At 37.9% G+C, this 18,321-nt stretch overlaps 1 protein-coding gene across 1 annotated transcript in view; it reads left to right on the forward strand.

The window, feature by feature from the left end:
• The window catches only part of IMPG2 (interphotoreceptor matrix proteoglycan 2), a 52,929-nt gene extending 37,770 nt beyond the window's left edge, over positions 1–15,159 (forward strand). Inside the window, exons 12-21 of the mRNA XM_085318950.1 lie at positions 798–1,042; positions 1,491–1,573; positions 5,344–5,653; positions 6,216–7,939; positions 9,181–9,400; positions 10,642–10,852; positions 12,506–12,694; positions 12,879–13,077; positions 13,861–13,940; positions 14,788–15,159. Coding sequence (XP_085175076.1) covers positions 798–1,042; positions 1,491–1,573; positions 5,344–5,653; positions 6,216–7,939; positions 9,181–9,400; positions 10,642–10,852; positions 12,506–12,694; positions 12,879–13,077; positions 13,861–13,940; positions 14,788–14,800 — 3,274 coding nt within the window. The 3' untranslated portion in view covers positions 14,801–15,159. The remainder of the gene's footprint in view (positions 1–797; positions 1,043–1,490; positions 1,574–5,343; positions 5,654–6,215; positions 7,940–9,180; positions 9,401–10,641; positions 10,853–12,505; positions 12,695–12,878; positions 13,078–13,860; positions 13,941–14,787) is intronic.
• Positions 15,160–18,321: the final 3,162 nt, after the last annotated feature.

Here is an 18,321-nt window from a genome sequence, read left to right on the forward strand (position 1 = left end):
TTATATTTTCTAAAGCCCCCTTGCGCTTATGCCCAGTGTATGGTAAATCTGATTGCTCCACTGTCATGTGGGAAAGGACATTCAGAAATACTAGGAGAGGAAAATAAAGAAAATAGAGGAGAGTTAATACTAAAAAAGATCAACTGTACACAGGTACAAAACAAACATGTTTTGCTAAAGAGTAAATGACCAAATGATACAGTAATTGCGAATATTTTTCCAGACTACAAGCTATATTAAGTATCATTTTAGTGCTATCAAAAGCATTATTTCAAGCAGATTGACACTGCACACTTAGAGTGATCAAGGTTCCCACTTGCTATTATATATTTATATCTGTTTTCCATGTTGTTTTCTTACCTCACAGCTATCCCCATCATTGCCATGATCCTAAAATCATTATTCACACTATTGTATCTTGGTAGCCCCATTAATAATACTGGCAGAAAGCCCACATTTTGCTCTCCTTGTGGTATTTCTACTACTCACAAGTAGAAATATAATATTATGACCAGACCAGATGCCATGTTCTGCTAGCCTTTTCTTGGAGAACTTTGTTACAAGGATCTTCGCAGTGGTGGAAAGCACAGGCAGAAAGCACAAGTGAAAAAAGAATTAAGTTGTTTTTGTCTTTGTTTTGAATTCATTTTTTTTTGTGTTTGAACATTTCAAAGTATTGTATTTTTATTTTAAGAAAGGATGCTGATGTAGGTTCTTAAATAAATAAGCTAGCTTTTGCTATACCTTGAGGACCTTGCATTCTAATCTGTGTTCTCTTTCCCTTYGTAAAACCAAAGTGGAGTGGAAGTCCACTATGCTGTTACATTTGATGGAAAAGCCATCAGCAATGTGACCTGGGACCTGATTAACCTTCATTTCAACAAGGTGGAGGACAACTCCTTTATGGGCATAGAGGATAATCCAACAGTTGTTTATACCATCAGTGATTTTCAAGATTATATTGCTGAAGTCCTCCAGAAAAATGCCTTGCTTGAAAATGCTTCCTTGACTTTGGATCCTAACTCTCTCCAACTTATTAATAGTGAGTATTATTTAAGACATATCAGTGGGCTATACAGCTGAGGCCTTGTAAGATAATTCTCAGGAACAGGTGAATTATTCAGCTGCCTTCTGAATAATTAAAAACAAAGGAAAACTAATGGGTTGTAGTTTGTTTTGCTTTGATGTAAACCAGGTCAAGTCATTAGCAGTAAGATTCCACYACTAATCCATTAAATTTAGCCTCTCTATTCAAGAGATCCTTGCACAGTTGGTGGAGGAGTGCTGTTTCCAGCTTGTTTCCAGCTTTCCTTTGCACTTCCTGTGAGTGATCTGGGGGAACTTCCAGAAACAAAATCTCTCTGGCAAACCTTCTGAGAAGATCCTACTAGCAAATCTGAGACAAGAAAGGATTTTTTTTTCAGTCAGTCTTCAACTTCCTCACACTGCTAGTGCAATCTTCAGATTTCTTGTATTTTTTATTTTTGCAGTGAAGGAAATTGCACAGCCTGCAGCAGAAGACCCATCCTGGATTACTGAGCATCCTATTGTGCTGGAGCGCCCGGAGTTTGATGTGAGTGTGCTTTGGAGCAGTMGTCTTTTAATTTGCTATGTGTCCTTCAAACGTATTAATGCAGCTTAATTCAGCAAGATGAATTACCCAGAGGTTCTCTATCATAGAGAATGAGTAGTCATGAAGACACATTATATAGTGGAGTAAAAGGTTGCTGGTGAAATCTTTTGATAATTTATGTATCTGATGCACAGCAGTTTTCTATGGTCATTTTATATTACATGGCAGTACGATGTTTCTCGTAATGTTTATGTCATAAATTGCTCTAAGGAGGCATGATTCTCCCCATAAGACCACCTTTCTTTGGAAACAGAGAAATAGATGTAAGGAGTAAAGCTGGCTGTTAGAAGAGATGACACAAAAGGGTAAGATTCCTGTGCTTCTTTTGTTACTGTATTGCTTTCACTAGAAGTTCTTAGTTCACTTCTTAAATGATATCCATCCCCTTAGTGTCAACAAAGGAAACACAGAAAAATATTAGCTAGTGGTTTCTTTTTTCTTTTCTTTTAAAATACATAGATTATCTCATCTGATTCCTTTGTGTCCTGAATCATTCCAAAGGTGAAGTTCCCCACTGGTCAGGAGACTTAGCACCTCTGAACATGCCTGTGCAATGTAGTGGAGCTGTCAGCAGAGATACCAATGCAGGGGCTACTGAGCCAGCGATGCTGAGACTGARTTAATTAGTTCTGCTGACAGCCAGAGTTTCTGTACAGTAGATCACTGTCTGGGCTTAAGGATTCATCCAGTAGATTTCTGCACTGCCTTCTGTTGTGTAACACAAGTGTGTGCCCTCCAAGAAGAAATGAGATCAGTTCATGCCACAAAACCCAGATGCACCTGGACATACGTTGTAATCACAGACACTAAATTTCAGACCAATTCCTAAAATCCTTATAGAAGCAAAGATTCTTGTTGTAACAGTCCCTTTATGCTCATGCCAGTGTCCCATGAGTTTTTAAAACTAACTAATAGAGTCTAAAATGCAAATTCACATGGTTTTGTCATAAATGGGTACACATTTTATGGATAAGCATGAACTTGAATTAGTTTTCAGGTAGGGCTTTCTATTTACTAGAGCTATATAACTAGATTCTAATGTTGCATAAAGTCATTTTAGTAAGACAAAGGATTCTGCCATCTTTACATTCTTTATGTGAATGCTTTAACAGATAGGCACGCAAAGAGATTTCATAAGTGAGGCAGTTTTGCCATGGTAGTTGATCTTAAACAAGTTTTAGGGGCTAGTTTGTAGAAGAAATATTACTGGAATTTACTTTTTTTCTAATCATGAACTATGAATAATATCATGTCATTTACATCTTCAATCAAAATATCTGGTTATATAAAAATTAAAGATACTAAATATATCCAAAAAGCAGCTATGTACAATCTACAATACACAGATAATTGGGGGGAATAATTTTGGATACATTTAAGAAAATCTTTGGTTAGAGACAAACAATACACAAGACTGAAATGATTAATCGTGATTGTTTGCATAGATGCACGGTCTATCCTTTATGATTCAAGTAGATACTATTAAGTAGAACTGTTGCCTATGAAAAGAGTTTTGTTGTTGTTTTTCTTAGCCTGATTCTATTCTAGAGGTTGGATTTGTATTATCTTACAGGGTCATGGCATAACATGGTACTCTTGTGACTTCACGATTTAATCACTAGGAGATGGCATCAACTAACCGTTAATTCTTCTCTTTGAGTTTTACAATTCTCTTAAAAAAAAGAGAGAAATAAAAGAAAAAGAAAGAAAAAAAATCAAGTATAATATTTGAAATCTGTACCTTTTTTCCTGTTGAGTTTTAGCAGGTAGAATGCATTGGATTATTGAATACAATGTCTTTCTGGCAGCAGAAACTGGAAAATCAGGGAGTTTGTGGGGTTTTGTGTTGCAGATGCAGTCATCTGTCATATTTGTAAGCCTTTCAAAAGACATTAGCAAGAACCAAACTTGCCAATACAATATTAAACTTGTTAATATAATATATTGAACTGTAACAAGAATCTTTGAATAACGTTAGTTGTCATAGGAACATCTATCCACATTAAAATAAATGATGAAGTGTAATTCCTGGCAACTAAATGCTCACGTAAAAAACTGTATTGAGAAGCTATTGCTGCTAGTCCTTATTCATTCTTTACAGAATTTATATGTGCCATTTCTTTCTAATCTTGCACAATAACTTTTTTCACAGGTTTATTTATAGTGGTCGATTTTGCCAAAAAGATAATTGCTGGAGCACATGTGTATATATGGTGTATGTACTTTTCAATTAATCATTACCACATAAATGCTATAATGTGAGAAGACTGTGATGGAATAATGACTGGCTATAAAAACATGAGCAATACAGGTGGACAGATAATTGAAGAAAAATACCTTAATTGACTTATTTCAAAGTAGTTCAAATGCAGCTTGAATGGAGTTGAAAATTTAACTCACTYGTATGTTTCAGGCAGAAGCAAAATTTAAATCTGAAAAATATTTAAACTTGTTCTGATTATTCATGCTAGTAAAGTCAAAGATAGTTTAGACAGGAACAGTGAGCCACAGGAGTGGTTAAATCAGTATTGATTTTTGAGCTGGAATAAGTATTTTTGGAACCTCAGCCAACTTAACTTTATGGTCACCATCAACAGTTGGTTAGTTTTTAGTAAAATGCTTCTCTAGGTTATATGGCAGGTTATATGGCAGTTTTTCATACCTCAAGGGCTTTTTGTCCACATCAGGTTACTGCAGAGCATAGGCATCTGGGCAGGTGTCTGTGCAAAGCGCTGGAACTCCTGAGTTTTAAGCAGTTAGCTTCCTTTTGCAGTCTTAGTCAAAGAACTTAATCTCTTCATTGATTTTTACCAATATACATACCTCTTCAGACACTGTGAATAGATTAATGTTAAGACATATACAATGTGCTAGTATTCTAATTGTACACCAAATAATGATTGGTGTATATGGTAGAAAGTAAATGGTATGCAAACTGGAGAGGGATTTAAAAACAAATTCATTTTTCACAGTTCAAGCAATTCACAGATTCATTATGTACGCTCTTTGTTATTCATCAATACTGATAGTTTTCTTTCTACACGTCTCTTAGAATTGAGATTGAAGTCATTCTATGTTCTAAGCTTCTTTATGTTATGGTTTTTGTTTYCTTCTTGATTTCTTATTCCCACGTACTGGAAGATAGAAATAAATCACAAGAGGGTACGCATACATTCATGTTCAGTTTCTAAGCGGTTTTACTTATCCTAGAAATTATAATAATATCATAATTATTGTATTAATTATGTAGCTGATAAATAATGGCAGGTAAGACCCCTTCAGGCCGTAGGAAGGTACTACTGTGTGCATAAAATATTTATTTAATTAGAAATTGAKAGATTCATTTTTCAGTAAAGAAAAGGAAAGGTGATGTGGTATACATGGTAAACCTCTCAAGACTGCAACTGAAGCTGCACTCCAAAGCATCTCTATAGCTGTTTTCCCTTTTTAATGGACATGGCTGGACTTGAAATGCGGGTCACCAGTGACATACATTTTACATGTACRTTTTACGTGATTGTACATTATTAGCACAGAGTATCTTTGCTAAAACTCCCRGTTTGGCATGTCTTGCCACTACGCATCACGTCCTCACAAAGGCAGCAGAACTCGATTTTGCTGCGGGCTGATGATTTACAGCCTTATATGTTCACCCCCATGCAGATGGCCAATGCTTCCCCTGTAATAGAAGTTACGATTTTATGTTTCAGGATAACGCCTTTGTGGCTGAATGGCCTTCAGCAGATGAATCAACTGCCACCAATACCTTGCCGTTCGACTTCACCAAACCAGATCTCACTTTAGGTAGTGAACAGTCCAATGATAATGAAATCCGACCAAAGCCTGAAGATCTGGACTCTGAGGTCAGTTTGACACCTGAAGCTCCACTCTCCCCAGAGGCTGATGTCACTTCTTTGCCCGATGGGCTGAATTTAGAGGAAGGGAATCAGACTCCATCAGTATTAGAGCATGATTCTGTGGACTCTCTGGAATGGCTTTCAGTCCCGGACTCTTTAGATGGTAAGTTAATGCCATTGACTAAAGCTTAATTCTGGATGCCAGTATTTCCTGATACTCACCAAAGGTATAATTCACTAAAATGATGACTTAGGTCTAAAAATGGGATACCTTTCTATAGGATTTTTTTTTTTTTTTTTTTTTTTTTTTTTTACCTTTCCTGTGTGCCATGTACCCAAGAACAAGATGTTACAATAAAATGTTTGTAACAGGTAATAATACCTGCTTATCCCCTGTTTAATTGCACAGAAATATTTTCACATAGTGATTTTCATATAGGCATGTCTGAGTGATGCTGTGTAGAGGTAACTGATCTCTGAAGTAGACTAATTAGCCTAAGGATGTACAACACAGCTAATGCTGTATTGCTTATTCTGCAGTCTTGACTTAGCCTGCAGAATATTAGAATCAAAAATAGAGAGATCAGCAGGGGTTCTTCTGACTGTGATATAAAATGGCCAGTATGTATCATGGGAAATATGCTGAAAATAGATCTGTGGACAATAAAATGAAATGATTTTGGCATTTTTTTTTGCATAAAAACTAACTGAAAACTGATTTTTAGGATTTGAAGATACTGGACTATCTGAAGATTCTTTTCTGCCTTCAAGTGTCCCTTCTCACCTTGTGCCAAAGAAACCTTCATCCACAGATGATCATGTAGTTCCTCTGCTTTCTGCACCAACAATGGCCTCTTCATCAGTCACAGAGACTAATACTGAAGGAACAGTATCTGCTGAGAAGGAAGAAGTAGCTAAGGGTGGTGCTACAGGCAATAATAATGCAGACTCTGAGTCTGTGAAAGAAGTTCCTTTTCCCTTAGAAGCAGAACCTATAGAAAGTAAAACGGATGTGTACCTTGGAGATAGAATTATAAATGATGATGGGTCTGGTTCAGCTTTTGATGGTTCAGGAAAAGAAATGGAATCAAATACTTTGCCCTGGGGAGTAGCAACACTGGAACCAGTTTTCTACCCTGGTCCTGACAGCTGGCTTGATGATGACAATGAGTCTCTGTTAATCAGAACTGAAGATATTCCTGAAGGCCTGATTTTAGATTATATTCTTAACTCCGGGAAGAAATTAGATGATGATCCTTCAGCAAATGAGAATGAAGGTATGACCAATACCAATATAGGGGAAGACTTCTTGGATGAGTCTGAAATGTTTGTCTTTCCAGAGACTACAACTCAGCCTGTACCTCTGTTACAGACAGGAGAGCCATCATCTATGGAATATTCTACACAAATGGGAAGAGAGGCCAAGTATGATTCTTCTTTTGTTAAACTGTCCTTTGATTTAGAGCCTTCAGTGAATTATTCCTCTGTAGACATGCCAGCAGGAGAGGCCTCTGTCTCACCACAGGGTACAGATATGTCTGTAGAAGAAAATCTTGTGTCTACAGGGACCCACAGTGTGGAACAGCCTGAAGAATTCATTGTGGGTCATAAGATTATTTCTGAAGCAACTGAACATCAAAATGAGGACAGGCCAGTGTTGGAAGAATTATCCACAGCAGGGCAGCTGGATGTAGCTGAGGCTGTTACAATACTCCAGTTGGACACAAGCTCTTCAGAAACTATTTTGACTGTAGATTCTTTCGCAGTAAATACTGATACTTCTACAAAAGAGCAACAAACCCTAGATTCACCCTTGACAGATCAAGAAGCTACTGGATCAGTGATAAAGAAACCAGCTGACATTTGGCCTACTGACAGAGCACTGGAGAAGACAGTAGATCACAAAGTGGAATCAGTAATACCAACTGTAGTTCCTTCTATTGATCAGACCACTATTTTAGAGGACTTCACTGGACAGGGTGATATGGACCATGGCACATATGTTTCCGGTAGCATTAGCACTGCTATGAACTTGTATGCAACAGTGAGAGTAACAACAGATAATGTTGAGCTTCCATCCCATTTCCCTCCTACAAGATCAGTGGTGTCACCATCTATGGCTACCTCAACAAATCTGGAAGATGAAAAAGCAACAATCTTGGATATTTCAGTGGAGCTGAATCATGTGAGCAGTGTCCACTCTTCTCCTGAGCTGAATGAGGGAAGGAGCATGACTGAGAGTCACGTAGAGCTCACAACAAATGTCCAATCCACAGAGATGGCCAGTGTGGCTTGGCCCACTCATGAAAATCACAATAGTACTCCAGTCCCGTCACGAGCTCTAGTGGTGTTCTTCAGTCTTCGGGTTACCAACATGATGTTTTCAGAGGACCTGTTTAATAAAAATTCTCCTGAATATAAAGCATTAGAGCAGCGATTCTTGGAACTGGTAAGAATTACTTCTATGCTAAATATCCATTACCAGACCATAACTTGTCTACTCTATTCTGAAGAGTGTAACTCAGATTGGTGTTACACTTATTGTTATTGTTGTTATGTTCCTCCATGGTAAAATTCTGTCAGAAAATAGTTTTACTTCAGTCAGTAGTCTCTCAATCTGAAGAAATGATTATCTTAACTTTTCAGCAATAGGGGCCAGATGCTCAGTGGGTGTCAACACATGTAGTGTAGCTGGAGTCACTGGGAAATTCCCTTCATTTGCTTCTTAAGTGCTCTTTATTTATTCTATGCAGAAAGAGAAGTGAGTGGACTGGAACTGTGGGGAGCCACCTCTCTGCACACATTCAGCCTTTTCTAAGAAAGAGGCAGTTTAGGGAATTAAACTGTCCCTAAACTAGGTGATCTCTTGAATAGCCAATGGCTTGCAAGGTCTCTTAAAAGTAATAAAGCACCAGTTTTGACCTAGAAATCCCAATTTCCTGGTTGCAATGAGTATTTTACTTTGGAAGAGACAGAGAGGGAAAGGCAACATGCTTGAAGGTAAATGCCCTGTGAGATGATGAGTATGCCTGGTGCTTAGATCACCATATATATCCTGTAAATTATACTTCCATATCATAGCTCAGCAGACTGGCTGCAAATTGATCTACTCCTAAGAGTTGTGTGGAGTACTCTGGCTTGTGGCATGATGCCGCTATGGGCCTCAGTTGCAGAATCGCAGAATGGGTAGGGTTGGAAGGGACCTCTGGAGATCATCTAGTCCAACCCCCTGCTCAAGCAGGGTCACCTATAGCATGTTAGACAGAGTTGCATCCAGGTGGGCTTTGAATATCTCCTGAGAAGGAGACTCCACAACCTCTCTGGGCAGCCTGTGCCAGTGCTCTGTCATTCTCTCCATGAAGAAATTCCTCCTCACGTTCAGGTGGAACTTCTTGTGGTTCAGTTTTTGCCTGTTGCCTCTAGTCCTTTCTGATGGGACAACTGAAAAGAGTTTGTCCCCATCCCCTTGGCACCCTCCCTTCAGATACTTACAGACATTGATAAGATCCCCCCTCAGTCTTCTCTTCCCCAGGCTAAACAGGCCCAGCTCTCATAGCCGATACAGGTTTGATATTCTTGCTGTGGGATTTAGATAAAATAATTCAGACTCCCTTGATTTTTGATGCAATAGCAGACTTGAGTAGAAGATTCAAAGATTCACCCTTTTTGTCATTGTTTCCTGTGTTGCAGCTGGTCCCCTACCTTCAGTCAAATCTAACAGGCTTCCAGAATCTGGAAATCCTGAATTTCAGAAATGGCAGCATTGTGGTGAACAGCCGAATGAAATTTGCCAAACCTGTGCCTCGGAACGTCACCAACGCCGTGTACATGATCCTGGAAGACTTCTGCAACACTGCATATCATACCATGAATCTGGCCATTGATAAGTACTCCCTGGACGTGGAATCGGGTACGGAGGCATAGAAGTGCAGTTGCTAGAGCAAGGGTTTTAGGACCAACTTTGTTTTAAGAACTTAGGATCTCAGCACCTCAGAGATTGCCCACTACACTTCAGAATGTAGGGTTTAGAAAGACAGTCTTTCAGAATTAAACAAAAACAAAAAAACTGTTTATGGAGTAAACAGATAATCCAGACTGAGCAGACTACATGGGGCCCCTAGAGAAACACAGGCACACAACTGGCTCATGTAATACTCTGTGTAATGCTATTGCACTTTCACTGAGAATGAAGGGAAAGGTTGGTCAGCAAGTAGAGTGGTGCCCATTTTTCTTTTGCATCTAAATACTTACAAAACCTACATAATAGTCATGCATGTTTTCAGCTTTTTCCATGTACTTATTCCCACCGGAGGCAGCCAACGTAGCTGCAAGGTAACAAGGTATCATCTGCACAGTTAACAGCTGTAGCCCCATTCTTGAGTTCAGGACTTGATAGCAGTAAAAAGTTTTATACCCTCTTAATTCACTCCTCAGATACAGGGGAAAGCTTTTGCCCCTAGATTAGTCAGCAGTTCACCATACAGGCAACCCAAAAATATCTCTTGTTACAGACAAGGGTAACAGTGCTGACTCATTGACAAACGGGAACTGTTCTTCTCAGAGACAGCTTGGTTATAAAGATGGTCTAAATAGTGTAGAAAAATCTTTTGATAGTAATCACTTAATTGTATGCTAGCACTCATAAGCCTGATACAAGAAAGAAGCGTCAAACGCTATAAGCGTCTCCTGATTTTTTGCAAAGACAAATCACTTCATAGTAGGCGTTGGCTGCCTGAAGTTACCTTGCCCTTCCTTATGTTGACGCCTAGTTTTTCAGTCAGGAGGAATGCTGTGTTTTACTCATTTGCAAAATAACATCTCAGGTGACAGAAGYGGCACTGCATGTTCCAGAAAGGAAAAGAATGTTTTTCACTTGTGTGTGTGTTTTTTCTTTTTTCTTTTTCTTTTTTTTTTTTTTTGTCTTGCTGGGTGGTCTTGGCCATACCACTTACACCCATCTTAAAGCCCCACAGATGAGCATGTCTTCAAATTCCTTTGCAACACATGAATGACACATGCTGGATTTTTTGCTGAATATTGTAACTAAGAGATCATTAGAGATGCCGCTTCCCAGGGTGAGAGCGTGACAGTGCTTTGCCTCTATTAAGGTTATTATACCTGATTAGTGTTTCCTACCTTGTCTGTTCTCAGGCGATCAAGCAGATCCTTGCAAATTCCAAGCCTGCAATGAGTTCTCCGAATGCTTAGTAAACCGCTGGAGTGGGGAAGCGGAGTGCGTCTGCTATCCTGGCTACCTAAGCATTGATGGGCTGCCGTGCAACAGCRTTTGTGATCTGCAACCCAACTTCTGCCTGAATGATGGGAAGTGTGACATAAGCCCTGGACAAGGGGCTATATGTAGGTAGGTCACCCTTGTGTTTGAAGTATGTGCTTCTTGAATTAAAAACCCCTTATTGTCTCCTTTACTGTATCCCCTAGGAAGTTCTATAGGATAATGTGTAATAGGAGAGATGTTAATGACCAATATYCACCTAATGCTGCTGACTGGAGGTCCCAGGGGTATTGCTACCACTTTTCCTGTTAGAATGGAAATGTTGGGAAGGAAAACTATTAAAGAAAGAAACTTGCTACTATCTCATTTCTGAGCTTTACATAAGAGAATGTGGTTCAGATCATTTCATTGATCTTTGGGGACAGAATTTATCTCCAGAAATTTTCTCAAGTAATAAAATGTTAGGTAATGTCATAAAACATCGATGAGTTTATTCCATCACAAAAATTCAGATTTGAAAAGCATAACAACACAGCATGAAATATTAAAAATTATGCTCTTGGTCAAGAAAAACTAGTAAAATAAATCCTTGGCCACTTGAGAAAAATCATGTATGGTTTACAAATATCAAGATGTAGACACTCTGAATCAATCTTTTGCTTTTAAAAAACTACAGATGTATTTGAACAAGATGTCTATGTTTTACAGATATTTGAAAAGGCATACTAAAAGTACAGCTAAATATACACTATTTCTAGCACTACACAATTCTTTTTTTTTTCTTTGTTTCTTAATGTAACAGTCTGTTGATAGGTATCCTTTGTTTTTAAACATAAAGTCAGGGAGAATTACTGCAAAAAAGTATGACACCACTAATTATTATTATGTTACTTCAGGTGATTTTTGTTAAAAGGCTTGCCTACATTTTTTTTTTCAAGGCAGTATTAAGTAAGTGTTCCAACAGCTAACAAAAAACAAGAAAATATTTTTAAAGCTATGAAATATCAGTACTATCACAGGTGTAATACAGATTTTATCATATTTGTATGAACAGGTAAGCATGTTCCAGGCACAGGTTCATTCCTGTGAATGGTACTAATACATTAGAGTTACTCAAGTTTTTATAGTAAAAAGCCTCAAACACACAAACAAAATGCAGATTAATTATTTTTATTGCTAAATCCGAAGTGAGCTTTAACATTACAAATTCTCATGCTCAAAACCACATCAAGGTAAAAATAATGAATGCTGTTTTGGGGAACAGTTGCAGTGATAGTCTTGGACACTCACTTTATTTCTAGTCATCTGTTCTATATATTTATTTAACTAACCATTACAGAGCTTGCTACACTCTAAAAACATTCTGCTCCTTTAACACACCTTCATTTGCATTTATATCACAATACCATTAAAGGTGGAATGCAGTTTTGTTAGTGTTTGATCCATCTTGTGCAAGGCAGAATCAAGGCATAACACCTTTTACTTAGTCTAAACACCTTCTGTTACAAGATTTATTACTGTAGCCACAAGCCTTTACCATCATAGATGTATTATTCATGTACTCCTCTACCAATATTCACTCAACTCAAGAATATTGATGAGGCTGTTCATAATAAAGAAACAAGAAAGAAGTTGGTTCTTGAAAATGCAGAGGTATTTATTGAGGTAACTTAACTGAGGGCATGTCATAACAGGAAGTCAAATAAGCTTACATTAACAAAAGGGACAGGTTTTGCTCATGTTTTATTTCCCAGTGTGKTTTTTTTTTTATTGTTGTTGCAGATGTCGTGTAGGAGAGAACTGGTGGTACAGAGGGGAGCACTGTGAAGAGTATGTGTCTGAACCACTCGTTGTGGGTATTGCAATTGCTTCGGTGGCAGGATTCCTTCTTGTGGCATCTGCTGTAATCTTCTTTCTAGCCAGGACCCTTCGAGACCAGTACTCGAAGAGTGACACTGAGGACTCACTGGGGTAAGAGATGCATCTAGTATTTTAAAGTACATTTGCTACAACAAGCACAATTCTGTCCTAAGTCTTACCCCACGCAGCGGACAAGCAAAAGGATGTACGCACTTCTAAATGGCAGGCTTCCTTAATACATTTGCTGCTGTTCCAGGCTGCAGAGAAACTCACTGTTTGTTTATTGCTCCCCCAGGCAGGGTGACAGCCTCTCATCCATTGAGAATGCAGTTAAATACAACCCCATGTATGAAAGCGATACCACTGGCTACAGCCACTATTATCGGAGATACCCCCAGCTGACATCCTACAGTTCAACCAGTGCAGAGACATCTGCTGAGTACAGCAGTGAAGAGATAAGGCATATTTATGAAAACAGCGAGCTTACTAAGGAGGTAAGTGACTTTTGGTTCTATAGTGGCATGCAAAATATTAAACAACAATCAGCTTATTCAGGAATTATCATCCTAGAGGCAGGCTAAATYGTTCCCTGAGCCTATGAAAAGTTGCAACCCTGGCTACAGCTATTTAAGAGGAGAGAGAAAGGATTTCCTTCTCTGCTTGCTACTGGGCAAATATAAAGGACTCTCATAAAGGAGTCGACYGCTTAAGTAACTTCCATCCCTGTATTGCTAGACCTAGCCTTTGTTTTTTAAGGCCAAAGGGCAGCTGCAAGCATAGTTATAGAGCCTCCAGGCTTTTATACAGGTTTTTGAAAGTTCAAATCTTATTACAACCTGCAAGTTAATCAYATTGTTCTCCTTCTCTGTTGCAAATAGTATCCAGGGTTTACTTTAAAAGGCTGAAGAGACAGAATTTATATCCAGAAACTAATGATAAAACCTTGAACAATTGCTAGAGTTGTTAATCCAGCCTGTAACTGGGGTTGTGAGCAAAGTATCTAAYAGAGATAAATGGTTCTGTTAGGTCCTGTTGAAATGCCACACTCTGGATCCAAACTCTGGTTTTGGTTTAGCAGTGAAGTATTACTAGACTCCAAAACTGAAGGGCTTCACTTGAAAAATGAGTGCAAATGCATATTTTTTTTTAATATTGGAGTGCCCAATTTCAAAGTCTTCCCTTTGAAATAGCAAAGAGAAAAGTTTCCTTTTCCAGTTGTTATCATAGTATAATTTCTGTTCTTTTATGTGCCTACAATTATGTTTCTTGCATTTTAGGAAATTCAAGACAGAATTCGAATTATAGAGCTGTATGCTAAAGACCGTCAGTTTGCAGAGTTTGTCAGGCAGCATCAAATGTGAGTAAARTATCTTGTCTGGATAATTCTTCTGATGTTTTCTCATGTGACCTTTGCTATATTACATACTCTTCATTTGTCTGGAAATGCTAGGACACCAAGAGGTTAAGATTTCATCATTATTTCTGAAGAGATTCAAGCCTTCTGAAGTAGTTAAAATAACTAGCGTTAAACTAGATGCCCACAAAAGATGATATGTTAAAAGCAGTGAAGAGGAATCCTAAACTCACTGGGTGTTAGAAAAGCACTGAAACCAATTTAGGTTCTTATAGCATAAATGGAACCTGCTGTTTGTTGTATTTAGAGTAGAAATTTTAAAAGCATGTTAGTCTATTTTAAGTCCTCAAGGCCTTCCAGCAAACTGAAAAYGAGCAGATCACTAGCACAATATTGTCTGGTATTGCGGGTGGCACATATCATAATTGAAAGCTTACACTTCCAAATAACTCACCAAGCTGAGCTGTGAGCTTTGATGAAAGCTAACCATGAAAAGGCTATAGAAGAATTAAATACATGCATTACACATCAGTGTAGCAATCACAAAGTTAGAGATAGCTATGTTGGCTTGAAAGATACTACAGTACARTTCCTTGGGAGCAGATTAAAAATAGCTACAGTAGCAAAAACCTCATAGTCCAAGATCATCAACTATACTTTTTAAAAAATTGAAAACAACTGCAGCTTGCATTTTTCAGTGTCAGTTGTTCATTTTCTTTATCCTGAAAAGGATCAGCTTCTAAATTTTCCACAGCTGGAAAGCAGTAAGGGCTGCCTAGTATAAGCCTCGAATCCAAAGTTTGAAAGAGACTAACTTAATTAATCATTGCTTTTCTGTTTTTCATTTCAGGAAGCTGCTTTAAGAAAAAAAAAAAGAAGTCAGTAGAAAGCATGTGGGAGATAAAGACTACCTTGTTGCCATAGCAATGGGCTCAGATGTAACTGCAAAGTTACTTATAGTCTTAACATTGCATGGATGGATACAGATGTTTTCTAAATGAATGGCTAAAATGTATGAATGTCTGTTTATCTCGATTACCTCTGGCTTTTCTGCATAAAGAGACATTCCTAAGAGGTGATCTGAAGTGACAGAGGTTATGAAAGTTAATTTTTCTTTAAATCTGAAATGGACAGTGAAAGTCTGTATACCAAGACAAAAAATCTCCTCAGGAAWGGAGAAGATATCTGCACAAACTAAAAATAAAATACACATTTAAAATTGCTGTCTGGCATTTTTCCCCTCAGTGGAGGTGACTGCAATGGTTTTGGAAGTATAAAGTTCTAGCTGAAAGAAATAAATGGTTGGCACATGAATGATTTGTAGGCTATAACTGTTCTGCTATAATGTTTTAGTATTTTAAAGCATTCCTATTATAAACAAGAACATAAACTCAATGAAAAAATGATCTTGCACAGCTGCCTGCTTTAACTTTTGTTTAACTTTTGTCAACTGACATTAGCAAAAYTTAGCTGTCCTAAATGCTGTCCCCCAACAATAAGCAGGACTGCTGACTTCTAGTGACCTCCTTTGTCACCTCAGCAAGGTGGAGTAGTACCTCTACAATACAGTGTTTTTAAAACCAAGATAGTTGGTTCTCCAGCTACTCCTGACACACACACAACCTAGGGCACAAAGGGCTTCTTCTAGCAATGTTCTGGAAAAATTAAATGACTAACATTGACTTTTTTTGTAGATAGATAATATGTTGAATTTTAATAAGTTGAGTTTATTTTTTGTCCACTTCCCTGTTTTTCATAATGGATTTAATTATTGAAATAGAAAGTTGCATAATTTAATGATGAGATACTACAGTAGCATTTGCACCCATCTTTTTAAAAACACATATATTTTTTATTCAATATTCAATTCAGGCAATTAATATCTGAATTTTCTTTATTGATCTGGGCCATAGCCTGCCATCAGCTCTGTTTCAAAAGTAGGCTCTGGTATTTAAGTGCAGCATATTTGGTAGATGGCAGCAGTTTTTAACAGGGAAGGGAAAGGTTCCTCTTGACTTAATGGAAGCCAGTGTAGAATTCTTCAAACAGGAGAAGCCAGCCTGAAGCATTTTAAAATAGCTGAACTGATACAGAGACCACCTGAGGTTCAAAACCTGAATTTTGTTTTGAAGTTATGCAGAGAGTAGAGGTTACATGTTAAGGTATGTGGGAGCTTTGGCTAGTCACCCAATCTTTCCTTTAAGGCATTAACACTGCTGCTACAGTTAGCGCGCTAACAGTTACACACTATCTCTACTAGCAAACAAGGCTTATTTATTTATTTTTACAAATATAATAGTCAACAGTTCTTGGCCTGCATGTGCCAACAGCCACCTGATACTTTTTAAAGTTAAGTGATAGTAAGAACTACTTACTGTCCACAGACTGCTGATCTAAACAGGTTAAGACTTCACTGAGTTCTTCTACAGGTTCTGGAGGACCTCAGAGGATCACCTGCATAGCATCCTCTCACTATGCAAGATCCCTCTTGCAGGAAATGGGGATCAGAGCCATCTGTCAAACAAATGCTTATATGAACCATATACCACAAGACTGCAGAAAGTAATCATAATTAATATCTGAATCATAATTATCTGCTTAATATTACCCTGACCAGATGTTGTGAGACAGTGTGTGCTATGTAATGCAAGGATTCCTACAGCAGTGCAAGCCCTCAGAGCACTCCASTCCCTCCCTGCTCCTGCAATAATAAGAAGGAGCTGTCCTGTTACACCAAGGCCTTGTGATCATAACTGTACAGTTTAGAAACGTATCTGAGACTTGTTTATGTGCAGCTTCGCTAGCTAGCTTCTGCTAAGAAATGGTGTATTTCTAATGTAGTGTGTGCGGAGGAAGGTTATCCCTTTCCACCCATATCTTCCCATTTGCTCCATTTACAACATGAAAAAAAGCTTGGTTAAAATTGGAAATTTCCAGGCTTGTATGTTATTAAGGTTTAGGTTTGGTGGAGAATTTGGAACTGTATCAGCCCTTTGTATGATGTAAATCAAAACAGTGTATTTTAGCTGAGATCTTGTGTATCTTAAATGTAATCGAGTATTTGCTGTGCACAAGCCTAGGAGAGTCTTGGTCACACTGCGTATGATGTACTTCAGTGTGTGTGTGTGTGTGTATAGTGAACTTTGTGTGTGGGTGTGTGAGGTATACACATAGGACTATAATGGTATCTTATTTTTACTGCAATAAAAAAATTCCAAAGTACCTTTTTTTGATAAAATTGATGTAGAGACTATGAGTTTGAAATGGAGAGAGAGAGAGGATATCAGCCATGAAGACTTCTGCATGTAGAATCAGAAAGTTCTATTAAACAGAACTGATTAAGCTGTTATAATGAAATAAATAGAAGTGCCAAGTGTAACAAATGAGTTTCAGTTACAAGGTTATATTCTGCAAATCCATGCTGGAAAGCACATAATTGTTTCAGTGCTGATCAAAGACCCAAAACATGTTATTACTTAAGTGAACTTGAATTCTTAAAAGCACAAGCAAACAAAAAAMCCCTTCAAACTTCTCATCTAAACTATTCAATGATGCATTTTACAATATGTCAGAAGGACTTACTGAGTTTGCTAGCTTTATTTGATACTTTCCCATTCAAAGSCAGAAGGAAAGAACTTTAAGAATCCTATAAATAAATAAAGTATCAGCTCTATATACAAATCTACCAGTGCTTGGTTATTAGTTARCATAGAAAAGGTTTTTCACTTGTTAAAAGTTAAAAAGCCCAGGTCTGAATGACTTGGGTTAATTTAAGAACAGGCACAAAAGCAGTTTGTTTACTTAACATTGACAGTTTCATCAAATTCTGCTGCTCCTTCTTAAGGGCTTGAAGCAATGAAAATCAAGCTCTGAACAGGAATACCTGCTGCAATTTTAACAGAGGATCTCAGACATCTGCCAACATATTCTGGACCAGAGGGCCACATACTGCAAAAACTACAAGGTAGAGGTTTGGCCAATTTACAAAAATGTCTATTTTAGGGGCTCTGGAGAGCCTCCCTTCTACATATCAGGGCACCTAGTCACATTGTAAAGACAGCCAGTGTTTCACAACTATGTGCTTGCCCTTCATTTGACAGCCATTCAGAAAGTGACTGAAGTCTTGCCTAGCAAAAAGATACTCTATTACTCCATCTCTTTTAAATATCCTCTTGAAAGTCTAAGCTATGGGAGGCTTCAGGAACCACTGCATGACAGTTTGGTCCTAGTCTTAATATCAGCAGATTTCTCCTGGTCCTCACAAGAAACTGCTATTCCTTCCCATCCTCTCCAAAACTAGGAAGCATAGATAAAAGTTTAGATTCGAAGAACTTATACATCAGTKGCTAAAATGGCAAAACAAACAAACAAAAACAACCCTCAC

This window comes from Rhea americana, unplaced genomic scaffold (assembly GCF_003343005.1).
Source record: "Rhea americana isolate MKP2758 unplaced genomic scaffold, rheAme1 scaffold_118, whole genome shotgun sequence".
Classification (NCBI taxonomy): domain Eukaryota; kingdom Metazoa; phylum Chordata; class Aves; order Rheiformes; family Rheidae; genus Rhea; species Rhea americana.